At 36.4% G+C, this 17100-nt stretch overlaps 3 protein-coding genes across 7 annotated transcripts; 2 read left to right on the plus strand and 1 right to left on the minus strand.

Annotated features, from left to right (window-relative positions):
* The first annotated feature begins 370 nt into the window (after positions 1-370).
* Positions 371-6830, plus strand: LOC140881993 (uncharacterized). 3 transcript variants are annotated; one of them, XM_073287698.1, is made up of 8 exons: positions 390-485; positions 1456-1646; positions 2200-3373; positions 4660-4720; positions 4809-4927; positions 5609-5699; positions 6246-6293; positions 6530-6830. In XM_073287698.1, the coding sequence occupies exons 3-8, from the start codon at positions 2328-2330 to the stop codon at positions 6608-6610; spliced, it is 1446 nt and encodes a 481-aa protein (XP_073143799.1). In that variant the 5' UTR covers positions 390-485; positions 1456-1646; positions 2200-2327; the 3' UTR covers positions 6611-6830. The 3 variants fall into 3 exon arrangements, with proteins under 3 accessions (XP_073143797.1, XP_073143799.1, XP_073143798.1); XM_073287697.1 differs by having other exon boundaries at positions 1456-1622; XM_073287696.1 differs by lacking the exon at positions 1456-1646 and having other exon boundaries at positions 371-485.
* An 813-nt stretch (positions 6831-7643) lies between these two features.
* Positions 7644-12006, minus strand: LOC140883396 (pathogenesis-related homeodomain protein). Of its 3 annotated transcripts, none has more exons than XM_073289844.1 (10): positions 11649-12006; positions 11033-11198; positions 10646-10769; positions 10406-10518; positions 9966-10319; positions 9421-9639; positions 9256-9345; positions 9032-9082; positions 8519-8746; positions 7644-8160 (listed from the first exon to the last, which is right to left on the minus strand). In XM_073289844.1, the coding sequence occupies exons 1-10, from the start codon at positions 11876-11878 to the stop codon at positions 7888-7890; spliced, it is 1848 nt and encodes a 615-aa protein (XP_073145945.1). In that variant the 5' UTR covers positions 11879-12006; the 3' UTR covers positions 7644-7887. The 3 variants fall into 3 exon arrangements, with proteins under 3 accessions (XP_073145945.1, XP_073145944.1, XP_073145946.1); XM_073289843.1 differs by having other exon boundaries at positions 7644-8163; XM_073289845.1 differs by having other exon boundaries at positions 7644-8163; positions 11033-11295; positions 11649-11787.
* Positions 12007-13144: 1138 nt separating this feature from the next.
* LOC140882563 (putative clathrin assembly protein At5g57200) lies at positions 13145-16882 on the plus strand. Its single transcript, XM_073288636.1, has 15 exons — positions 13145-13364; positions 13450-13519; positions 13793-13890; positions 14085-14223; positions 14314-14441; positions 14541-14633; positions 14725-14775; positions 14863-14928; positions 15026-15091; positions 15260-15340; positions 15437-15517; positions 15705-15884; positions 15981-16056; positions 16148-16272; positions 16352-16882. Exons 1-15 carry the CDS (start codon positions 13284-13286, stop codon positions 16760-16762), a joined length of 1746 nt encoding a protein of 581 aa, XP_073144737.1. The 5' UTR covers positions 13145-13283; the 3' UTR covers positions 16763-16882.
* The last annotated feature ends 218 nt before the right edge of the window (positions 16883-17100 follow it).

Raw genomic sequence — 17100 nt, forward strand, 5'->3', positions numbered from 1 at the left:
CTTACTATTTTTGATGAAGATGATATCCTATTATTAGAATATATTTTAATTAAGTCGAGTCACCGACGCGGTAAGTTGAAACAATTCATTATATATATATATATATATATATATATATATTGCATGGTTTGATAAACTAGTTTTTTTTTTTTTTGAATCTAGTAATTAAATCCATGTTTTGCAATAATCCATGAAAGTATTTAACAAGAAACTATGAACTCTTTTGAAATCTTATTTTAAAATTCAGTGGAAAAAAAACATTGTGCTTGAAAAAAAAGGAAAATATAGAGATATTTTTTTGGCCTTGAAAAATTTAATTCAATTTTACATCTGCTCGCATATATAAATACTGTTGTATAGTACACGGCTGCAGCGTTCTCCCCTCTCCCCCATTTGTCCATCATTCTCCAAGAAAGAAAATCCCCAACCCTTTTTTTTTTTGGAGATAGAGCTTTCTCATGCACTGTTGCAATGGCGGATTAAAGGTATAAAAGAATTTCAATATTTTGGTACCGTTCTTTCATTCTTGAATTTTGTGTTGTGCTCTCTGTTGGAAATCACGTGGGAGTAGTTTTGGAATACTTATTTTTTTGATCCTGGGCAGCGTTTTGATTGTTGATTATCTGGTATACTTGAACATCCTGTGAAAATTTCGTGTGAAGGGTATATTTTTGTTTAATTTGTTTGTTTGCTTGTTTTTGTTATATAATAATTGCTTATTTTTGAGAAAGCTAGCGATGTTTTACTGGAAAAACCTAAATGGAAAATGAGATCAGAATTAATTTGTGATTTCTGTGAAAAGAGAAACTGTTTGTGAGATGAACTAATCTGATAAGAGATGGGTCAAACTCATTGTTTCATTGAGAGAGTTTCTTGAGATTGGTTGGTGATATAATGTAAAACGAAAAGATTGGAATACAAAGATAATCTAGACTTGTTTTATGTAAATGTGTGCAAGAAAAGGGAGAGAATATGATCCCCGCGGTTATGGGTCATGTAATAAACCAAAAACAAACTCAGATTTCTTTATCAGGATAGTCTGTATTCTTTAAAGAAATAAGTTTGGAGGCCATCTTAAATCTGATCTTTCAGTCCAAACTGGATGGGTTTCCACTTAATCACAGACTTGCATTAGTTAAGAGACAAGTACAACTCATGTTAAGGGATCCTTCTGTTCATATACCTTTGTATTTTTGTGAAATTTCATTAAAAGCTATTAGAAACAAGTCAAACAACAGTGATACATATTAAAATATGCTATACATAATATGTCTAGGAGAAATAAATTGGGCGTGTCAATGGTTTATTCAACTACATGAAAGATCATAGAGATATACTGCTCTGAAGGCAGGTCTTTGATGAGAGTTAAGCGAGAGGTATTGTTACCCTAATAGTGAAGATTGGTTGCCGATAACTTTTCTGTACTTATTGTGATTATTTTGTGAACCTGGATAGGTTTCTTAAAAGAACTGCCTCTTGGTTATCTCTATGACTCTCTGTGTTAAGATATCTATCGAATTTCTCCTGCAAGGAGAGATCTCAAGGCTGGGAGTTCTAGACCTATTGCTCTTCCAAAAAATGATTGGATGCTAGATACTTCAGGGAAAGGGAGGCCGATCAAGGCAATGTTATGCTATTTCTCTTGAGTAAATGGTTCCCCGTTCTTTTTTCTAATAAGCCTTTTGTGTTTTTTTTGAAGATATATCGAAAGCTTCACATTTTGTTGCGTTGTTTTTTTGTTTTGGTATTTGTGGTGGAATAGAGAGTCAACGGTATCTCTTCATCGAAGTTTGTGCCTTGTGGGGTTCATATATATTTTCTTTTGTATCATATGCTTGATAATGTTAATCTAATGACAAAGTGTTAGTTCCCAAAGCAAAATGTAGAATTAGGTACAATAAACCCACGAGAGGACTAAGGTGTCAGTGCAATGAGATAAAAACGGAAATTCGTGTGTGGCCTTACTTGTTCTTATTAAGGCGAATAGTGCATGATCTACTGTTATGAAGGTACCTTTAACAGGAAGTCGTCAAATATAGTATCTTGTATGCACTGTGCTTTAGTCCTGATATGATATCTTTAGTACCTGGATGTATTTGACTAATACTTTCTTACCATCTATTTGATAGAACTTGACCGCTGAAAAGCTACTTATAAATAATTTCGGGTGCCTGAATTTCTATTTTTATTGTGGTTCAGATTTGAATGCTGATGCAATTCCATCTGTTACATGGAATTGTCAAATTGCTTCTTATGTGTCTGTCTTCACGAAACCTGGACTTTCACATGATTAAATTCCTGGGACTAGAAGTTTTGCAAATTGTTCAATGTGTGGAGAGTATAACATCAAAGGCTGTGGAAAACCTTTTCATGTGGGGAGAAAAACTGATGACTGTTCAAGTTCCTTAAACTGTGTAAGAAATTGTTTCCAGCAATCCACCTACAGTCCGATGTCCCAAAGATTTGCGCCGTATTTTGTATATCATCGTAGGAAGCAGAATAAGAGCTCTAGTTGCATTTGCATGATCCCACCAACTTCTGGTGCCAAGTGTAGTGATGGTTGCCGCTCTTCCATCAGTTCTGATGCTGCTCCACCTGGGCTTCCCCAAGAGAAAATTTCTGAACCAAGGACAGAATCCGTATGGCCTCCTGTTGTGTGTGCAGTTGAATGCAATCAAGATACCACAACAGACTTTAACGAGTGTCCGACTGGGGAACGAGCTAGTTCTGAAGAGGCCTTGATAAGTGATGTGGACATAGCTTTGAATGTCATTTGTGGCAATAATTGTTCATCGTCAAAGTCAAATCTGGAAGTTGGATCGGCTTACTTGAAAATTGATGCGGAGGATGCAGGCGAGTGCTCTTCTTCTGGTGCTTTGGTAACTGAGATGGTGCCAGATATTTCAGAAAGAGATATATGCATTTCGATTCTCAGAAGCCAGGGATTGCTTGAGAAAGTGTGGACTAGACATAAGAAAGCAGATGTTGAAAATACTGGTATCTCTGGCAGCAGATGCTGTTTAAAGACATGCAAAGTCTGCGGGCATTTGGAAACTTCGAAGAACTTGTTAATTTGTGATAATTGTGAAGATGCCTTTCATATTACTTGCTGCGAACCCCGTGCAGCAAGAATACCTGCCGGTGAATGGCTTTGCAACTCTTGCTTGAAAAAGAAGCACAAAATACTGAAGGAGAAATCTTCTGGTAATTTGAATACCAGCACGGAGATTGGAAAAAATGGCATTCCGGCATCAGTAGGTGAACTAGGATCCCTGGAGTTCATGTTCAGAGATACTGAGCCACACATGTCGAGTGTGCGAATTGGTGATGAATTTCAAGCAAGTGTTCCCGATTGGTCCGGTCCCATTGATGGGTAGGTTCCTATTCAGCCATTTAAATCAAGTTGGAATATTTATCTTTTGTTAATTTTTCTCTGCATGAAATTTCTGTGCAAGTATCGCTGATGGGATGATCGAATGGATGATGTGAGATTGGTAGATTATAATATGTTTTTCAAAATTCTAATAACCTCTAAATCTGCTTCTCAGTAAGATAATTATTAATTGGTTAGCTTTAGTGACCTCACCTATGCAACTTCATTTTCTCATCTGCCCTAGATCATTTGGTGATTCTTCGAAGGTCCAGCTTTTCTTATCATCCATAGATACAGTGTTTTGGATTTTTCTAAGTAGTTGTTCTGTACGTGTCATAAAAAATAACCGTGTTCCTGTGATCAGTCAGTTGGAAGATCATATTATCCCACTGCCGATATGGTTGGTCACAATACTAAAATCATCAAACAGGACCATCTTTTGTTCTTTTTGGTTTTATTTCTCTGCCGAATCGTCTAACATTTTTGTTTCTCTATTTGTTATGCGACAAGGCAGCATTGATAGGTTGAACATTTCAATGCCTTGTTTTTCATCACGTGTTAATTTCTCTAAGAACTTGGTATTGGAATTAAATCCCTAAAATCTTGGCAATCGGCATCATCATTCTTATAATTTCTTTTAACATTTTTACAAATTGAAGAGTACATATATTGAAGTTTAGAAGAATGCAGGCATTTGTCTGCTATAAGTCAGTTTATTGTATGTGTGTACTTTTCTTGCTTCTCGTGTTTCTTTCGCTATATCTCCATCCGCTTTTCATATAGTGTAACCATTGCACCATATTTGTTTTGCAGTTTCTCCTTGTAATGCAATATTGTCTTTATATATCAGTTTTGGTTGTTTTTTAGTGTGCTCTTTCTACGAGTGGTGCATGTTGAAATTCCATCTCTATTCTTTATGACTTAATATTTTCACAATATGGAGATATAACATAGTACAAATCTTAGTTCAGAATAACCAAGTTACGTGATCTCGAAGACAATAAATTTCATGATGAGTTTATTTTGAATGAAGGTTGCCTGCAGCCTTTGCTCATCTAATTTAGTTTCTTGATCAGCGACCTACTTCTGTATTTATGTCTTGTAATCTTTCTGATTTGTATCACGTCGTAGCATTTTTGCACCAGTACAATTAGTTGGGGTTTTCAATTTAATAGGTTCTATTCCTTGTATTTTTAATGCTCTTTCTTGCTTTTCAGCATATGATTAGTTTCTTAGACCAACTACTAGCTAACCTTGTGTGTAATTGATGTCCACAAATGCTGCAGTGCATGTGATCTTAATGGTGTCCAGGTAGAAATTGATCCTCTTGAAGATGCTTGCTCATGGGTAAATTTTTTGAGGATATGGCTTTTATATTAAGTTGGCGTCATGTTTAGGATAAATATTAAATGGTAGATTTCATGATTTTATCCAGAAATGGAAATCGACCAAACCTTTGAAGCTCAGTTCTATTGGCAATTGGCTTCAGTGTCGGGAGATGATTGAAGGTGTTGGAGAAGGTGTTGATGGAACCATGTGTGGAAAATGGCGCAGGTAAATACGTCTGATTTCGCTTCTGAAGTATTATGAGCATAAACTTTTCCCTTTAGATATTGATGGGGAATTGACAAAAGTTTTACCTCATTAAATAATCCTCCGAGATCATGGAATCAACAATTGAATCTCTTGGATAGAGAACAAATATTAAGTCATAGGATATAGTGGCAGAATCAGGACATTTTATGGGATAGAAAGTTTAATAGAATCATGCATTCTCAATTTTTTGATTACAACATTGGGGTGGGGGATTTTTTTGTACTTTACATGGGTTTGAACCCATGCCTCTCCCTCAAAGGGGAGAGATTTATGCTATACACCCAAGTGGCGGCGGCATGCTTTCTCAAATTTTAAAGACATTTAATAGTTGTGATGTAGCCTTTTTCACATATCCCTCTGGTTTAGTTGTATAACATTGATATTGTCATTCAAACAAATTACTCTCATTTGTTGGTGTCAGAAATGGACTATTTGATCATGGAAACTTATATGTTGTGCCAAGGTATATACTTCAAACCAACCAATTCAATATATGATTAATGCAGGCTAATATTGATTTTATCAATGCCTCTACTGTGTAAATTCACAACATTATATTCTGAACAGTAAATTATTTTCAAATGTGTGCATGTCTTCACACACAAAAGCAATATTTATCTTCTCTGCTGACATATGCAGGGCCCCTCTTTTTGAAGTTCAAACTGATAATTGGGAATGCTTTTGTAGTATTCATTGGGATCCAGCTCATGCAGATTGTGCTGTACCCCAGGTATTTCTTTTTTCCTTTTGCAGTAACATAATTCTGTTTCATTCTCCTGAACGCGTACTTCATTTTCTCTTAAGATGTAAGAATGATGCCTTAAAACACCCAATGGCAAACCAAATCTCAAAGGAGTAATGGTAACAGAAGGTGCTGCCTTTCAGATTTTATTTATTCCTGCCATAAATGTTCAGAAATTGATCTGTTTAACAAGTTCAAAACTTGGTGGTCTTTTATATGTAGAAATGAATTCCTCTCATCTGAAGTTTGTGCCCCAAATGTAATAATGAAAATCTTGGATGCTAAAGCCGGTGAGGGAGAGCAGATGCTAATAGTTCTTGTTTTCCATAATTTCCCACACATTTTTAATGCCACCCAAGTGCTTGCAAACGATGAAAGCTCGTTCAGCATCATTGTTTTCCTCCGAAGTTAATGTGCACCTGAAAAATGTTTATTACTTTGGGAGATGGTTCATGATGTTTGATTTGCGTCTCTTTTACACATTTGTAAAGCCGTGTCATTGTGTACTGATACGTTAATCTCTTATGAATTCAGGAGCTTGACACAGAAGAAATTACGAAACAGTTGAAGTACATAGAGCTGGTGCGTTATGTTACACCCTCATGGCTTGTTTCATTTTCTTTATCCCTTTTTGCTCGTACAGATCATGGTTCTGCTCACATTAATAATAATTTCTGGTGTATTTTGATTCAAGTTTGGTGCTAACTGTACATGTTCAAATGAACTTCCATTTGAACAGCTGCTCGCCTTTATTCTTGATCTGGGATTTGGAATCTTAATCCTACAAACCTCATCCACTACTTCTATTTGATGTGCAGTTGAGACCTCGGCTAGCTGCAAAAAGGCGCAAGTTGAATTGTTCGAAGAGTAATGGTTCTCGAGACCTTTCCCAGTCGTGACAAGGAAACTAAATTTTGGGGGAGAAAATGTATTTTTCATGCATCTAAACGATAAAAAATCTAAGCTTCGTATGATCTCAACTACAACAGGCTGATGCTGTAAATGATATATTTTTAAGATTGAAAGAGCAAGTGTGGGGCTCCATATCGTGCTCTGTTATGTTTGTTGATTTTTAGATATGTCACCAAGCTGTTTGCAATTGCTGCAGCCCTTTTTTAAATTAACTATGTGCACTCATTCCTTCACGAGTGTGACAAAGGATGGTGTTCCGGAGTTAAATTATGAGGCAACGTAAGTGCCAAAGCCATGTGAAATTTCAAGCTATTTTTAGGGTATTACTTCACGGTTATATTTAAAAGTTGATATTTAATAATTTATGTGAAATCTACCGAAAATCAATGGACTTCACATGTATTAAGAAATTTTCATCTGCCGATGAACCTTTCGGGTAATACTCTAAAAGGTTATGTCTCATTTCCCTAAAGCCATGGTCTAGGTGGTCATCATAAAAAAGAGTTTGTTTTATCCATAAGTTTAAAGCAGTTAGTAGGATCTGAATGTTACCTAGTGTTGCATTAGAGCTTAGTTGAATCACGAGTGATATTCAAGATTGCCTCGAAACAAAATGGGGGCAAAAACTCAAATTTAAACTAGAATCAGAAGAAGTAATTTTTGAGTTCAAGTTCGAGACTTTTTGAATGATCTGATTACAAGCTCCATTTTTTTTAAATATCAATAAGTTATTTAGCTTGGGTTAGAGTTTTCATGGAGATATCCTTAATTTTTGTACCATACATGTAAAAATCATCCTCATCTCAACTTCGACTCAAATTTGACCTCATGGGCGGTAAGGCTCATTCGAGGCAATGTTTTCATCAGTTGGAGATCCACCTAGCTCATTGTTTATTAAGCCATAGCAGGCAAGTTGAATTTAACATGGAAAGACACTGCGTCATTTGTCAATGTCTTCAAGAACCAAAAAAACATTTACCTATAGAGTAAATAAAGGTATCAATTTATACAAATCCTTCTTTCTTTTCCATTTCCCCCATTTCACTTCAAGAAACACGATGACCAATTACAAGGGAAACACATTTGCTCATTGTTTGTTTGTAGTCACTGCAAAACTTGGTCATCTTACTATACCTGACCTATGTATACATGCACCAAAAAAGGACTTCTATTCTCTAGTTGCAGAGAGGTAAGGGCGTAAGGCTAAAGAACGAAGCAAAGAAATTACAAAATCAAAGGAGATATTAACAAGATAAACAAAATGTCACCTTTTCTCCCTTACTTCAGCTACAGGTATGTAAATAACAGATGAATCACTTGAGGTAGTTGCATTGGTTTTGCCAAATCTTTGGCATGGAAGTTGAAGTAAAGATTGCCGGAGTTTCTCCACTCTGTTATTGATTTGACAGAGTCTTTCCATGTTAGCTTCTGCTTCTAGCAAATCAACCCTATTCTTGCTGTTCAGTCTCTTCTTAGCCTGTTTTGCTTTCTCCCTTAGATGTTTTAGGCTCTCATCATCACCAAAATCTACTGGTATCTTCTGATTGCAGGAAATAAAGTATCAGCACACAAAATGAAGATAAAAATGCATGCATATAATTGTTTTAGAAAGTTTAGAGAATACCAAATATCGGCTTCGCATAATTCTTATATCATGCAAATAATGCAAACATGCTAATTATCTTCAATTTATTGAATTCCAACAGCAAATGAAACACAAACAGAGCATTGATATTTTATGGTTTTAGGAAGTTTAAACACGAATGGAATACAGAAGTCAATGCGCAAATCAGGCCCTGCTGGTAATACTCATGAAAAGAAAGATTTGTGACTCTAGAACATATTCGATGAAAGCCAGCATAAAGTAAGAGTGAAAATTTAATACAACATATCACCTTTCTCATGTCTGGCGATTTCAACGACTGTTTCCTCTTCTTTTTCATTAAAGAATTGGTCAGCAAGTAGTTGTTCCTTCTTCTAGTATATTTTTTTAAAGTCTTAATAGTTTGTGATGTCAGGTTATCCTCTGGTGCCATTTGATCAGCATTGACATCGGACGCAGTTTCAAACAGAGCTTTCTTTTGAATGGAACCGGCATCCTCAGACAGTTTAGATTTTTCTGCCTGTTATGTTTAATAGTTAACAAACTCAAATCAAACTTAATGAGAACTGTGCACACTGAGTAATGCATCAGTGATATTGGAGCAATGCAAATTAGATAATATATGACTTATGAGATATTAAAGGTTTTCAAAAGAAATGAACTGTTGTACAAGGTCTTAATGAACTGGACTGCAAAGGCATACTGCTATGGACATGAAGATTTCAAACGAAAGAAGTGATGAAAAATAACAGAAGATAACAGAGCATGAAATCTTTAATGCAAATTCAATCAGGAACGGCCTTGCCTTTCTGACTTTTAGTGCCATGTAGCGCGCATTCTTGAACCATTTATTGACCTGCAGATGGAAAAATAAAAATGCCATCTAAGCTTGTGGGGAATCATTCTCAACAAAAAAGGTCTAATTGCTTACAATTTCTGTTTCCACGTGAAGAGTCAACAAGTAGGCTCTTCTTATCCTAACATTCTTAGATTCTAATAAGACTAAGGTAAACTTAACCATACAGTCACCTTCTCAAATTCTAAGCCTAGCTGTTTGGAAAGGCTCTCTCTTACAGCTCTGACAGGAAGTTCATTCTCGGCGAATACGAGTCGTAGCTTCTGCAACACATTAGAAACAGAGAATTGGCACATCATTTGAATAGTGAGGACAATACTAAAATCAACGTACAATACCTCGACGGCGTTATGTGGGAGCCTGAAAATGGATCTTTTACCCTTCTTGCCTGATGGGGTCTCTTCCACTTCTTCTAAAACGTTTTCATTGGTTTCTCCTAGAGTCATGAGGGTGCTAGCAGCATCAGCCTCCTTTCGTTTCCGCTTTCCTTTTGTGGGACCCCAGTCTTCATCTTCACTAATTTGTTCATTTTCAAGAGCATTCTTTCCAAACATTTCCTAAAGACAGGAAATTCAACTATGTGAAAACACGTTCAATCCCTCCTGGGGATACCAATGTTTGGACGGGGAGGACCTACGACCCAAAAGTCCGTGGTCAATCAAGTCAAGAAAGTTGGAGCAATAGGTATTCATGTGTATAGGAATTACTTGACACCAAGTGCCTGCTATGTAATTCAAAAAGAAAATTATGCCACACCACAGATTATTGATGAATTTTTTTTTGAAAAAATGGCTTGTTCAATGTTTTAGATGCTGGCACATATTATTTTTCTCATTGCAATAGTTTCTCTCGAGAAAATAATAAATAAATTTTAAATCCTCACATCATATAATTTTGTATAGTCTACAGCTGCTCGTTGTCTGGGACGGCATAAAATTTCACCAGCGTTGATCTCATCCAAGTCTAATCCATTTAACTCAAGAGGATCATCCTTTGTATCTTCATATCTTCCAGGGGAAAGAAGTGCTTCATCCTCAAGCGACCCAAGAAAGCTGGAACTATATTCAGAATCATCATCGTGAGACCCAGATATACTATCACTACAACAGTATCCAATCCTTTCAGGATTTTCTGGATCATAGTCATCGTCTTCAGAGTCATCTGATGGCCATTCTTCGTCGTGACATACAACGGAATTTCCATCATCAGGTAATGCAGCTTCTTCTTTGAACACGTCCTGTTATGATTGAAATGACGCTATCCTATCAAATTATGGACTGGAATCATGAAAATAAGTTTCATCTCTTTTTACAAACAACCAACCTGCCAATTACTGTCCATAGAAAAGTTGGTACCAAGGTGAGCATTTGTGGCTTCCAATATTTCCATCTTACTCTCACAAAATTTGCAAAACCATCCTTCATCTTCTGGAGGAACTGGAAAATCAATAACTTCATCACATGAATACACAGAAGAACATTGAATGATTCCAGATGTGTGATGTTCCTCGAAGGGGAGACTTGATCCCCACTAAAATGATAAAATAAGGGTAAGCAAGCTCACTATTTTCAGTTGACAAAGGAGGATCAAGACACTTTTGGTGAAAAGCACGATTGCATGTCCCATCACAAAGTATAATGTCGTTGTCTGGTAGAGCTTCTCGCAACTCGCATTTGGAACATATTATCTGAATTTGAAACAAGAACATTGGCTTCCTAATTTTAACTGAAGAATAAATAAAATGGCTTCATTCTGACTGATTAAAAAGAAACCAATTTCAAGGAATACTAGCATGATATTTCTCTTCAACAAAACGAGAGCTATAGATGGTAAACCACTAATCAAAGTCATGTTTCCACTATTCCAATTAGCTTGTCAATGCATGGGTAGTTGAAAATTAAACACTAGATGAAACCCCCTTACAAATTAGACAAAGGAAAAAAAACTTACATGTTCATGATGAACTGATCCATCAGGAGCAACTTTTGAGTTATTAATGCATCCAACAGAACTAAGCAAATCCAACTGACGAATAACTTCACGTATTCCCAGCTTGCATTTCAATATTTGCTTCTTGGCTCTTTGTAATTCCGTTTCTGGTTTAATCTTCTCTCGGCTGGAGACAAAATGTCCACTCATGTTAGCAGTGTGCAAATCATGATGTTTCACGCGCTAGCCGTAACTGACACTCCACAATTCGTCATGATATTTCCCTAGAGGTTAACTCATACAGTAAACACCAAACATTTTCGAAGAGACAACAAATTTGAAAGTTAGAGATTGAACTTTGTAGAAAAAACTGTATACTTGTATTCTCTATATACACCTATGGCAACTCAGACTATTCAAGTTTCATTTGACAAATATATTCATGCGCTTCCTATCTACCACGCCAATGCAACAACTTAGATGCACATTTTTATGTAGATTGGTTAGCCTCCTTTAAGATGACATTCTTTATTGTGATAAAAACGAAAATGCATCAGAAGCAGAAAAACAATATAGAAGTAGAATCTGCAAGTAGGCATTTTGTCAAAAGATCGATGACAGGACAAAGATTTTATACCTCTGACCTTTCCAACCTTCTGCAGAATAAGCATCAATAAGATTCTGCTCCAGCTTTATCTTTATCAAGAGGTATCTCGTCCGCCTTTGCAATCGAGAAGCTTCGTCAGGCCCCAAATGATCATTTCCCTTGTTCCCATTCCTCCGTCGCTTAAATTTTGCGTCTTTATTATGCGATTTTTCACACTTTTTTCTTCTAAATGTTGCAATTTTAACTTTGAGATCGCTCATGGAAGGTCGATTCTCAGAAGATTTCACCAAAAAAACTTGGTCTTCACACTCCCATTCAAATCTTCTGCACTGGAACTAACTGTTACGAGCGATCGAAGGAGAGACGATGGGACATTGTTCTTGGTACTCTGCGGTGGGTCGGAGGTCGAATAAGGCGGACTGGTCCATTTGAGGGATCCAATTCAAGGGCCCAGTCCGGGGGAAGAGGGTGGAATAGGCCCAATATGAGTAGACGGGGAAGTCCAAAGGGCTAGAGATTAGAGAAGTGAAAAATAAAATGTCCCCATGCATATTAATTTCCATTATTTTGAAGATTAACGAAATTATTGCTTTCTCCCAGCTATAGAATTATTTTTCAGACAAAACTTTTATCCTCTCCCCAAGAGCTTGATTAAGACGTCATAGATTTTGACAGTCGGTAAAGATTAATCAAGTCAAGAGGTCTGGTAAGTCCAACGAAAAAAAAAAAATCAACCGCCTCACTCGACAAGGCTTAGCGACTAGCGACTATGAAAAAATAAATCAAGTAATAACGGCTATAAGAAACTGCAACTCATGTAGCACAAAAAATGGCGAAAATGAGCTAACACCACGTACAAGGTATGTTAGAGAACTCTACCCAAGAAGTTGGCTCGAAAGATACTCCATAAATGGGCTAGTAGATGCTAAACCAAAGGATTAGCTCAAATACACTACCGGAAAAGCTGTCGCGGTTCCACTCTTGAAAGTTAAGAAATCAAAATAATATTTTTTACATAACTTTTAACATAAAAAGTATTATATTTAACTAAATATTATACAATATTTTTTAACTCAACTTTGGATATAAACAAACAATATTTTTCACGAGTCAAGTCGAAGATCCGTCTCATAAAATCAAATCACGAGACAAACTCAAAAGAGTTTTGTGATTCAAGAAATGTTATATACAAATTAATAATAAATGCTAACGTTGGATATAATCAAAATTTGCAATGATTAATTGGAGAATAATATCCTATGACCTGAAAACAACTAACAAACAAACAGCTGTCGCATCCAATGTAGCTGCAGCTCATATATATCTTCGTGTAATATTTAATTAAAGTATACATATATACTTGCATGCATAGAGAAAATATATTATTATAGTCAAACTTACCAAAAATAGAGAATAGGAGAGAAAGAAGGAAGAGAGAAAATCAGAATCCGAGGGCTTGTTTTCTTGTTATTATATTGGAATTAGTATAGGGTATGAGAACAAGAGAGGAAGAACACATGATCAAAACCTCTTTTCCTCTTTATATATCTTTCTTGATCTCTTCATTTGTTCTATATATATATCGCTACACAATTCAGCACACACATTTCAATGGAAATATTATTAGATTAAATTTTTCTTGCATTGAGTCATTAATATTAATTGATGGAAAGCTTTAGAAAAGCCTATGGAGCCCTCAAGGACTCGACCACGGTTGGCCTCGCCAAGGTCAATAGCGAATTCAAGGTGCGTGTTATGGGGTTTTCCACGTAAATATCCTTGTTTTGTTTTCATATGTATCGTGATTATAAGTTTTCTTGGTTTGGCCTAGGATTTGGATATTGCAATTGTCAAGGCAACTAATCATGTTGAATATCCTCCAAAGGAACGACATGTTAGAAGTCAGTGCATTTTGTTTAATATTGTTTTGTTCTAAAATTTTTTGTCTTTTTTATTCTACGGTGCATGGGATGAAATTTCGCAGTCAATGTGGTATAAATCTGGTTATGAATATATATATATATATATATATATCATGAATCTGTCTTCCTAAGAAATTAAAATATTACCTTTCTTGTTGTCAATCAAGAAAGTACTTTATATATATTGTATATATGCTTTTTCTTCTTTTTAATATTTTGGTGATTTACTTCTTGAATTTTATTTTGTCTCAGGGATATTCTCCGCAGTATCCATATCACGTCCCAGAGCTGATGTTGCCTACTGCATCCATGCACTTTCAAGAAGATTGGGAAAGACAAGAAATTGGATTGTAAAGTTTCAAAACTCATTTAGCTTTTTGTCACTATTTCCTTTGATTTCCTGCTTTAATTTGTCCAACAAGAATCCATGTTTCCAAAACTTAAAGATGCAAATTAATAACTCCGATTACATGATGCCGAATCTCTGCGAATGTGATTCGAGACCCAACCATGCTTACACTAATGAGCTTGGCGCATATTTCAGGTGGCTATAAAAACTTTGATAGTTATTCACCGGGCGCTAAGAGAGGGAGATCAAAGCTTCAGAGAAGAATTATTGCATTACTCCAAAAGGGGACATTTGTTTCAAATATCCAACTTCAAAGATGACTCTAGTCCTTTAGGTATATAGATGTTTATAGAATTATGTCTCAATAGGGAGAATATAGCTACAGCTCCCTTTTCTTGACATCTTGATTGATTTCTGCATGCAGCATGGGATTGTTCTGCTTGGGTTCGAACGTATTCGCTCTTCCTCGAGGAGCGACTAGAGTGTTTTAGAGCTTTAAACTACGATATAGAGTCTGATAGAGTCACAAAATCGGCTCCTGGAGTCACTAAGGTATCCATATTCATATATTTCTGTCATTAACTCAATTCACAATTTTTTGGAACAGAGACTGCAAATTAAGCATATTATTCATTATTGTTGCACTATCAGGCTTATAGCAAGACACGACTCTTGAACACAGAAGAATTGCTGGATCAGCTTCCTGCATTGCAACAACTTTTGTATCGACTCGTCGGTTGCCAGGTAACATTGCTGCAACGAGTCCTCTCATATCGATTTCACCTCATGTTTACGCGGGGCGTTGAATCTCTTGTGGTTCTGAAAAAAAATTCAGCCTGAAGGAACAGCCTGTCACAATTTCCTCATCCAATATGCATTGGCCTTGGTATGAATCTATGCAGAGATTATATGTTTTACAAAGAAAACAGAGCATATTTTCGTGAGTGAATTAATCAATCCTTGGTTGCTGCAGGTTCTGAAAGAGAGCTTCAAGATATATTGTGCCATTAATGATGGGATTATTAATCTTGTTGACATGGTAATGTTCTTATATGCCTCTCACAATCGAAAAAAATCTTCAATGGATTCAGATTGTTTAGCTTAAAAGTGAGAAAAACAACTTGTTTTTCATGCAGTTTTTCGAAATGCCTAAACATAATGCAGTTAGAGCTCTTAACATATACAAAAGAGCTGGACAACAGGTCTGTTTCTACTTTCTTCTCTAAGGGCTATAGTTCCAAAAGTTGAAAGTTATTTTTTTTTCCCACTTTAGAAGCATCAGCTATTTAACATCTACAATAATATCCGCTAGCGACATTCGAATCCTTTTCATTCATGATCCCTTGCTGTTGATCTCTGGTTCTTTGTAGGCAGAAAATCTAGCCGACTTTTACGGGTTCTGCAGAAATTTGGATCTTGCACGAACTTTTCAGTTCCCCATTTTAAGACAGGTCTTTTTTCCTTGAAAAGATGGATTTAAAAGTCAAAGAATCATTGGTAATTCCATAACAGTTGCGTTTGATGAATGTGTTTTAATCAATGAACAGCCTCCACCTTCATTTCTTGCAACTATGGAGGAATACATTAAGGAAGCACCTCAGACAGGTTCTTTGTCTCACAAGAGACTGGTGAGATTCCACAAAGAAAATTTGAGCCAGCAGTAAATGTTTTTTTTCAGAGCATATATGTGTACTGTTGTTGCTGCTAGATATTCAATCTCGTGTAACAGTTTAAAACAACTGAATTGTACTCTTTTCATGCCATTTTCGGGTTTTCAAAGAAACAACGATTATAATTAGCCTGATCATGCGCCAGGAATATCGCGAGACAGAGGAAGAGGCAGAAGAGCCCCAAGAAGCAGCTCCAATCGAAAAACAAGTAGAAGAAGTTGAGAACAAACAAGAGATTGTTGAAATGATAGAAGAACCGGAGGCTAAGGTCGAAGAAGAAATCGAACCTGCACTAAAATTAACGCAAGAACCAGTTGATCTACTGGTATGGTTTCCCCCCTTCAATGTTCCATTTGAAGGCTACAGGACTTGAGCGTGGCTTAAAATTTTCTACTGTCTTTTTTGTGTGAAACTTTTGCAGGGTTTGAATGAAATAAATCCAAAGGCCATTGAATTAGAACAAAGAAATGCAATGGCACTCGCAATTTTTCAACCTGGTAACCACTGCTTTGCTTGTAGGCTTTTTAAATCTTCTGATACACTTGATTCTAGATGATTTATATATATATATATACATGTTCTTTTTAGGGAGTGATCAGCTGTATACGAATAGCAATGCATTAATGGAAATAGGAAAGAGTTCTGGATGGGAATTGGCTCTAGTCACAGCTCCAAGCAACATCAATAAACCCCAACCACCTGAAACCAAAATGGTATAGTATTTACTGAGTTATCACGGTTATACGTTACCTTTTGAAATTACAAACTAGATTAATCCTAGTTCTATCACAGGCTGGAGGATTCGACAATCTGTTACTCGACAGCTTGTACGAAGATAACTCGTCCAGGAGGCAACTGCAGCTGCACAGCGCAGGTTACAGCACAGGCTACGGGTACGAAATGGCTGCACAGAATGCAGCATTCGATCAAGTACACGACCCTTTCGCCATGTCAAACAGCATCGCGCCTCCGGCAAATGTGCAGATGGCATTGATGTCTCAGCAAGAACATAGGATGATGATGAATCAACAGCAGCAGTACCAGCAACAGCAGCAAAATAATACGATGATGGTGCCGCATAACGGGTATGGAGCGCAGTATTATCAGCAGCCGCAGCAAATGGGAACTTCGAATCCATTTGGCGATCCCTTTAGCTATCCCCAGAGCACGTTGCAGCATAATGGAAGCCATATGTTGATATAGAGATCGAGACTTATATTGGGTTTTGTTTGTAGTGTTTGATTTTTTTGGAGGAAGATGGTTCGTGGAAGTTGAAATCAAGAAAATATGCAGGCATTCTTGTGTTTTTATTGTACCTTCCATACCGCATGATCCGACTATATAAGCTAAGAGCTTATCGTTATTGGATTATATAGATTTAATGCGAATGCCACTTATCAGGGTCCGATTTGTGTTACAAAATATCTTATGTTAGTAACCAAATTGCATAAAATATGATTATATCGCTCATTAGAGGATATCTGCAATATCAACATTCCAAAGCCTTTGTTTCTTCATCCATTATTTTTTTGGGGAGAAAA

This window comes from Henckelia pumila, chromosome 2, assembly GCF_033568475.1.
Source record: "Henckelia pumila isolate YLH828 chromosome 2, ASM3356847v2, whole genome shotgun sequence".
NCBI lineage: Eukaryota > Viridiplantae > Streptophyta > Magnoliopsida > Lamiales > Gesneriaceae > Henckelia > Henckelia pumila.

What these genes read in the sequence shown, in the direction of transcription:
- LOC140882563 (XM_073288636.1), top strand. Translation starts at nt 13,284, where the DNA reads ATGGAAAGCTTTAGAAAAGCCTATGGAGCCCTCAAGGACTCGACCACG. An exon ending in AGGTCAATAGCGAATTCAAG is followed by an intron (nt 13,365 to 13,449) that starts GTGCGTGTTATG and finishes GGTTTGGCCTAG; the next exon opens with GATTTGGATATTGCAATTGT. An exon ending in ACAAAAGAGCTGGACAACAG is followed by an intron (nt 15,092 to 15,259) that starts GTCTGTTTCTAC and finishes GGTTCTTTGTAG; the next exon opens with GCAGAAAATCTAGCCGACTT.
- LOC140881993 (XM_073287696.1), top strand. Translation starts at nt 2,328, where the DNA reads ATGTGTGGAGAGTATAACATCAAAGGCTGTGGAAAACCTTTTCATGTG. An exon ending in ATGTGTGGAAAATGGCGCAG is followed by an intron (nt 4,928 to 5,608) that starts GTAAATACGTCT and finishes TGACATATGCAG; the next exon opens with GGCCCCTCTTTTTGAAGTTC. An exon ending in AGTTGAAGTACATAGAGCTG is followed by an intron (nt 6,294 to 6,529) that starts GTGCGTTATGTT and finishes TTTGATGTGCAG; the next exon opens with TTGAGACCTCGGCTAGCTGC.
- LOC140883396 (XM_073289843.1), bottom strand. Translation starts at nt 11,878, where the DNA reads ATGAGCGATCTCAAAGTTAAAATTGCAACATTTAGAAGAAAAAAGTGT. An exon ending in TGGCACTAAAAGTCAGAAAG is followed by an intron (nt 8,747 to 9,031) that starts GCAAGGCCGTTC and finishes TAAACATAACAG; the next exon opens with GCAGAAAAATCTAAACTGTC. An exon ending in AATCGCCAGACATGAGAAAG is followed by an intron (nt 8,164 to 8,518) that starts GTGATATGTTGT and finishes TCCTGCAATCAG; the next exon opens with AAGATACCAGTAGATTTTGG.